The sequence below is a fragment of the Austrofundulus limnaeus genome, unplaced genomic scaffold (genome assembly GCF_001266775.1).
Source record: "Austrofundulus limnaeus strain Quisiro unplaced genomic scaffold, Austrofundulus_limnaeus-1.0 Scaffold449, whole genome shotgun sequence".
NCBI classification, from domain to species: domain Eukaryota; kingdom Metazoa; phylum Chordata; class Actinopteri; order Cyprinodontiformes; family Rivulidae; genus Austrofundulus; species Austrofundulus limnaeus.
The window spans coordinates 142440-150033 of record NW_013952851.1 but is presented as its reverse complement, the minus strand read 5'-3'; the positions used below and the strand labels follow the sequence as shown (position 1 = coordinate 150033).

Below are 7594 nucleotides of genomic sequence, written 5' to 3'. Positions count from 1 at the left end.
AATCTGACGTGACATGTTCGTACGAACCCTTTGTACGAACAAAAGTAAGAGAAATTTAGGATAAGAATACGAACATGTTCTTGCATGAGGCCCATTCTTAGATATCACTTGTGTTTATCTTTGTTTTCCATTGACCTTGTATCAAATCTTGCTAAGATGACAGAATGGTGTTTGTTAATATATACATGAGGCCTCTCGAGACACAGTGTTCAACAGTAGTGTGCAGAGACAGTGACAGATAGAAGCAGAGGCACAGAGACAGGCCAGGTTGTTCTCTGTGTTTCCTGTTGTTGCAATAAAACTCAGCTGATCATCTCACGGAGTACCTTCATTCTTGGACCACATATTTCTGTCTTTGTTAAATAAATATCGCCATAACAAGCAGCATCAGTGCTTTCACAGACAAACCTCTTTGAACTGAAGGTGAACGTCCTCAGACTCACTGTGAGGTGCAAAGCGCCCCCTGCTGACTGCATGTTTCTGTACGGCAGGTGGATCACGCCAAATCTCTTCATTATGTGGGGGCTGGCGTTGCGTTTCCAGCGGGGCTGCTGTTTGTGTGTCTGCAGTGTGTGCTCACCTACAGAGTGGCTGTGACCACCCTGGACTACTGGATGGCTCACGTCAGGGTGGCTCTGGCTCTGGGAGCCATGATCTCCCTCGTCCTCAGTATCCTTTATTGAGTCATTTTACTGTTGTGGGTTTGACAGGAACGACTACACCTTCATCATATCTCACTGTAAACTGAACTCAGTCTGTAACTCATGCAGGAGGGTTCTGTTAAGAGGTACGAGCTGTGAGCGTTTTGCCTTCCTTAATTAGTTCTCCTTCCAGGCGGCATCTTCTTCATCCACGAGAGTTTCGTCCTCCAGCACGCCGCGGCCATTTGCGAGTGGGTCTTCACCGTGGACATCCTGGTCTTCTACGGCACGTTCACCTACGAGTTCGGCACCGTCACCACTGAGACCATGATGGCCGGCCTGCAGCAGAGCCACCACGGCTCGGGGGTGATCATGGACCCCATGTCCCGGGCGTCCACGCTGGGCGGGACGACAAAGAGCCTGAAGTCCCCCGGAGGCAGCAGCACATCCACACATCTCAACTGTACCCCAGAGAGCATAGCTATGTTGTAGCTGGGCGCTGTGAAGTCTCTGCAGAGGTGGGCTGCCTCAGGAATGACCCGAGCAGCGTGTGGTCAAAGAGCAGATCCTTTTGATGTTCAACCTTTAAACCCAAACCAGGCCTTTCTACTGGTAATGCTCTAAAGTCGTTTTATTTCCTCCCTCTGTCCCCCACGTTCAGCACAGGTTGCTACAGTTTCTGTAGTGCAGATTGAATGTATGGAGCCAGTGTGAAAACTGGAGCCATGAATGTTGATATCAGCAATCCTGCATGAGAAAAGGGTGTTGCCTGAATCAACAGGAGAAAAACAGAAAATTCTTAAATCCCTGACACTTTTATCCCCCCCGACTCTCTCAGCCGATGCTTTGCTTGGCCCACTGCACGGCACACCTCCTGAATGGAACCAGTTTATGTTGGATTTTTTTGCATCCATAAATAGAAAATAACGAATGTTGAGACGTGAATAGTTCTAGTACGTTTTACAGGCTGTAAGCATAGACTATTTAACTAATCATGCATAAACTACTTGAAAGATATTTTTGATTAACCATGAAATTCAACTCACCTTTTTGTTTAGTTATTTTGCACTCCTAATTTGAATGCAAGTAGTATTTTTTTAATGATCTTTACTAAATAAGTAGGTTAATCCCAAACTATACATTTGTTCTGTTCTGACTGGCTTTAAGCTGTCGTTACTCTTCCTCACACTGCATGATCTGTTTGTTTGTTGCATAAAGAAATGAGGAACAATCATCCAATAATTTTCACTCCACTGGAGTGAACAATGCCTTTTTGTTCAGTGTGCGAGACGAACGCAGAACTCGTGTTTCAGCAGAATTAGTGACAAACGTCTGAAGTGGCTGAAATCACATGATGTTAGTCGGTGTGTGAGGATGAAACTTCTAATCTGACTGGTGTATTTACTCAATCACATGTCCACACACTGATCTGATTCCAGGCTGGATCCTTGGAAGCCTTATTTCAGTAAAAAAAAAAACTTTTTCTTTACGTGAAGCCGCCTTGTAAGTTGAAAGAGTTTTTCACAGAAGAGGCAGATCTGTTTTTACACTCAGTGTTATAAAAAAAATACTGCCATAAAGGTTAATTTTGTTGATTTTTTTTGTTTGTTTTTCCTCTTTTTTTCGTATCACTTCCTGTGTCTTTAAAATGATCGAGCTGACTGCCACAAGCACTTAATGAAACTAAAGCTACGACTAATCTGGCCCAATTAAAACATCTGCTCAGAATCACGGTAACGAGTGATTTCTTAGTGAGATTTTTGTTTTTAAAGCACATTAACAGACAGTGTTCTGTCCTTACAGTCTTGGTATGTTTTAATTTATAACACCAGATACCAGCAATATACATTTTGAAAAGGTCACGCCTCCTACCTCTTAGCTTTTGTGGGTTTGATGTAAAAAGAAAAAAAATCAAGGTGAAAGCTGCAGCTTTTTCCATCTGATTTTGGTTTTAAATGTTTTTTTTTCCCTCAGTCTACAAACGTCTAAAGATGTATCAGCATATGACAGAAGTGTGGAAAGCTTTATGATTATGTGGAGTTTTCACTGTTTACTCTGTTACAGATTTGATTTCCTGTTATGTGTTGGCTTACAGCACACCTTGCCAAAAAACAACAAAGACTGGGATCCACAGTGCTTTCTTCTACTGTTTTTGGGTTGTTTGTCAAATGGGTTTGGATTTATGTCAAATGCACAGTTTTAGCCTTATCCTTTGTACTTTACCAGATGATTTTGTTTTAGTTTGAAACTTGTGTTAAGCTGTAGCCTATTTCATCAATACTGTAACACAGAGTGAGTCCAAGTGGCAGCTTGTGTGAGACCTCACTCAGGGGGGTGGGGGGACCGTGTCTGTACCATTAACACCATCCTCCACATGCCAAATATTGCAATGAAAGGTGGATTCTGTTTTTTTTTAAATCAAAATGTGCACTCCATTGAGCTGTCTAAGACTATTTATGTGTGATCCCTGTATTTTAAAAGGTTGCCTGATTTTAATTTTTATTTCACGTTTTGATCACAACACAGATAAGTCTATAAAATGTACTCTGCCTATTTCCTTAGAATCTGAAATCTATATAATAGAATCAAGAGGCGTCTGAGAGATGCCTGAAAAACAAGTCGACACAAATGATTTTTTTATAAATCCTGTAAATATGTATGATTTTTGTCTATCATTTAGGTATTTTCATTTGACAGAGACTTATATTCAAATATTAAATAAAAAGGATAAATTATTAGCAAATGGTTTTCATGGAGTTATTGAAAAACTTGACTGTTTTTTCCCCCAGACAAAATCATTAAATCAGTTTAAAGTTGAGCAAAATGACATTCTGTTCATGGTGTGCATTTCTTATAAGGACTATTCTTTTAAGTGTTTTTTAATATAGAAAATTTGCCCTTCTTAAAATAAAATAAAAAAAATCAGCTTTAAAATGTGAAATAGAAGTGAACTAAATGTCAGATTTTTACTGATCTAGTAATTTATCTGATACATGCACAGCATGTTTTAATTAAAATGTGTTTTTTAAACTAAATCTCATTCGTAACAGAAACCAGTAATAAGCTGCTCATAGCGTGACCTCGTCTTCCTCTAAAATAAATCAACACTAGTCAGAACGATTTGAAACATCTTTTGTTGACATAACAGTAAAAAAGTCATAATGAACTTTCATAAATATTTCTTTTTGACAAGTGCAGCATTTATGCACCTTAACTTTACAAATTTCAGTAAGAAATAAAGGTTTTCGACCAACAGGCTTCAGAAGGCTTAGCATTTTAAAATGTAAAGAAAAAACAAAACATTTTTTTTCTAAATATTCAGCCGTCGTGCTGCTTTTGCTACATTCATGCCTCGTTACACCAAATGATGCTGCCTCATCTCTCCACCGTGGCTACACTCAATCACACATCATCATAAACAGATTCAGAGGTTTCATTTTATGAAACGTTTTCTTTCTCAATTTGTTTTTTCATGATTGAAGCAACCATGGTCTCTGTTTGTCCAATACTTCCTGATTTTATAGTTTTTTTTAACTACATCTATTATAAATCCAATATATTTAACTCAATTTCATCTCCGTGCTTGAATTAGACTCTCTCCAAATGAGTATGAATGCAGCAAGTCTTGAAGCGTTTGTTGTAGGGAAGACTTCAGGTGTACATGGCACCATGTAGGTCCTCTAAACGGTGCTCCCTCTGTTTTCTTCTCTCCTAACGACAAAAGGCAACATTTGTATCGGTTCACACTGAAAGAGCTGCCTGAAAACATTTAAAAAAAGCATGTTTGCAAACTCACCTTGTCCTTTTTAAACTCCTCGTATTCTGGATTGTCAGTCGGTAATTCAAGTCTACAGAGTGGACAGGAGTTGGTCTAAGATGGAAATATGGAAAAGTTTCACAGCTGCCCAAAGAAAAAAAAAAAAACAATCTATTCATGCGTTTGTGAGCTTTACCTTGCCCAGCCAAGGCAGTATGCATCCTGAGTGGAAAAGGTGTTTGCAAGGCATTTCTCGAATCGTCTCTTGTTCCTCAAACTCCAGCAAACACACCGGACACTTTAGACCCTTGTCTGTGTGAGCAACGAGAGAGAGAGAGAGAGATTTATTTAAACGTCATTAATCCAAGAGATGTCTGCACAACCTCACACGCTCCACATTTAAACACATCGACTCTGAATGTTTAACACGCGTGTCACCTGCTTGCTCAGGAGAAACCACCACCACCGTGAGGGTCTGAACAGCAGCTTTGGCAGCTGGAGGAGGAAGCCGCTGGTCCCAGTCTGACAAGTCAAACACCCCAGAGTCCATCAGGTCCAAGCCCTGCATTAAAGACCTGAACACACAGAACAATGACAGAGCTGGAAGCTACAAGATGTTGGAGCATTCTCTACAACTGTGTTGTTGCTGGTGCTCTGCTTTTTGCCGTGGTATGTTGAGGGAACCACACTGGAGCAAATATCATTGGCAGTAAGCTGGACCAGATTTAAGTGGCTGTAAAGAAAAAGATGTCCTCTCCATCACACCTGAACCATTACAGGAGATCTTTGCTACAAGCGTCACACCCTTCAACAGAAAGGGATGTATACACACATGTAGCAGAGCATGGCTGATTGAGTGGTTGTGATATAATGCTAATTAACATGTGGCCATCATCTTAAGTAAAGGGAAGAGAGTACTACTGACAATTTGTTAATGAATCAATAGAGTAATGAGAAATTCTGGTCAGAGGGCATCTGGATGGTGAGGCTAATTATGCAGACAGAGATTTAAAAAGTATTGTAGTCTAAATTTAAATATTAAAATGATCCAAAACTCACAATAATAAATATTGTCTATATAATAATCCATAATGACAATAATTTACTCCCAGAATTAATCTAAAAACACATACAACTTACACCCACCATGTGCACAGTGCGTTATATACAGTGAGAGAATACTATATACATATAGTACATATAGTTTATACTATACTATATACACAGAGTGTATACTATATACACTCACCACGTATACTTTAACAATATGAACTCACAGTTTACACATCTTTTCTCCCTACAACACAATCTACCACCTCTGACTAAAATAAGCATTGCCTCTGTTTTGCACAGTTTTTTGTACTGTTTAGTTGCATCTTTATCTATCTGATTTTTGTCTGTTGATGGGGGGGGGGATGGGGGGTCACAGGCTGGGCTTCATAAAGTACTATGAAAAAGTACTACTTCATAAAGTACTATATCTATGGCAAAGTGATTGTGTGTTTCAGTTGGGATGGTCTCACCTGGCCAGTTCAAGTAGAGCATTCTGTCGATATTGCTCCTCGGGGTTGGTGGGCTCACAGTCATGCTCATCAAAGTATGACGCCATTTTGGTCCAGTTTCTGTCTGCTGTACATCAAGGAGGAACATGTGAACCTTCAGGACACAATAACATACTAACACACATTTATGCCTCAGCACAGACTGACTTACTTAAATAACATAAACAAAGGTAACATTCAGCCATAACAAGTAGTACATTTATAATGAAACTGTATGAGATAAACTAAAAAGCTCCTCACATACATTAATATTTAAAGATGACTAAAGTGATACGTTCGACGCTCCACACAAGAACAAACAAATCTTCAAATAACTTCCTGAAATCGTCTTTTGTGTTTTATAAAAGAAAACAATACAAAAAAATAACTCTTATTTATTGTTTGATTCGTTAAACACAGTTGTCGACTTACCAAACCCCTTCAACATTAAACATTTGTCATTCTTCCGGGTATGACCTTGTTTTTACCACGTGACACATCTGTCCAATCACGATAGAGAAGCTCTTCTTCGTTGGATGAAAATGTCAAACTGTGGTTTGTCTCACTGACTAACAGCAAGGCTGTAGCAAGTAAATTTATCWTTTAACCTCATTTAACTGAATGTTTAAGGTAAATATTAAAGATTTTTTTCCAGACATATGGAACAAACCTGCGGGAACATTTGAATAATTATTTTCCATTCATTTAATGTATTTGAGTTGCATGGACACTTCAGCTATATTTTATTTATTTATTTTTTGTTATTTAACTGTTTAAGTAGTTGTTATTTAGATCAGGAGCATTTAGCTCATTTACACAGAGTCAACATTAAAAACCAAAAATGTATTATACTGTAAACTCACCTTGGTTTTTAGCTGTATAATCTCAAATTATTAGGACAAAAATACCATCAGTTTATACAGAATTTAGAACAGATGTGAATTATTGATTTTAAAAAAGGTCAGAGCCAGAATGACATTTTTCACATTATCCAAACAACCTGCACTTATCTACATGCCTGAGGTGATGATCTAAATAGCTAAAAATAATAAAAATAAAATAAAATAAACAAATCAAAGTGTAAATCTACATTTTCTGTTTTAGATCTTCGAGATTTCCTTGAATTTTCTTATTGCTCTAGGTTTTGGTCAGTCTGTGGTCAGATTAATAAAACATTCTTTGTTTCATAAAACTCAGTATATTCAAGTTTTACAAATTATTTTTAAAATTATGAAAAAAATAATTGTGAAAAACAATTAAAATCAGTAAGGGTAAAAATTGATCAATGACCATAATTGGATATCTTAAGTCTCATCACATTGAACTGTATTTTTACAATGCAGATTTATTATTTTAAAACGTATATTGTAGTAACATGTGTTTGATTTAGTATTTCTTGCAGCTTTCCAGCAGATGGCGCTGCTGCTCAGACCAAATAACTCCGCCCACAAGTGACCCCGCCCATTTTACTACTGTCGTCCCTCCCTATTGGAATATCTTCCAAATGTTTAAGACACTACACTTAGTTTTTCTAATAAGAAGGCTTTGCAAAGATACAAACCCAATTAATGACCTTATTTTAGGTGTGAATGTTGTCCTGATAATGTCTGATGCAGATTGTTTATGCTCCTAATGTGTGTGTGTGTGTGTGTGTG

At 38.1% G+C, this 7594-nt stretch overlaps 2 protein-coding genes across 3 annotated transcripts in view; one reads left to right on the top strand and one right to left on the bottom strand.

Moving 5' to 3' along the window:
* Positions 1-3384, top strand: part of tmem150aa (transmembrane protein 150Aa) — a 14970-nt gene extending 11586 nt beyond the window's left edge. For both annotated transcript variants that reach the window (XM_014024946.1, XM_014024947.1), the window contains exons 7-8: positions 492-669; positions 835-3384. In XM_014024946.1, the coding sequence (XP_013880400.1) occupies positions 492-669; positions 835-1133 (477 nt within the window). In that variant the 3' untranslated portion in view covers positions 1134-3384. The remainder of the gene's footprint in view (positions 1-491; positions 670-834) is intronic.
* Positions 3385-3756: 372 nt separating this feature from the next.
* rnf181 (ring finger protein 181) lies at positions 3757-6428 on the bottom strand. The gene is made up of 6 exons (XM_014024948.1): positions 6372-6428; positions 5922-6027; positions 4837-4973; positions 4595-4710; positions 4438-4512; positions 3757-4352 (listed from the first exon to the last, which is right to left on the bottom strand). Exons 1-6 carry the CDS (start codon positions 6385-6387, stop codon positions 4293-4295), a joined length of 510 nt encoding a protein of 169 aa, XP_013880402.1. The 5' UTR covers positions 6388-6428; the 3' UTR covers positions 3757-4292.
* Positions 6429-7594: the final 1166 nt, after the last annotated feature.

What these genes read in the sequence shown, in the direction of transcription:
- rnf181 (XM_014024948.1), bottom strand. An exon ending in GCTCTACTTGAACTGGCCAG is followed by an intron (nt 4,974 to 5,921) that starts GTGAGACCATCC and finishes CTGTGTGTTCAG; the next exon opens with GTCTTTAATGCAGGGCTTGG. An exon ending in GGTTTCTCCTGAGCAAGCAG is followed by an intron (nt 4,711 to 4,836) that starts GTGACACGCGTG and finishes TTGCTCACACAG; the next exon opens with ACAAGGGTCTAAAGTGTCCG.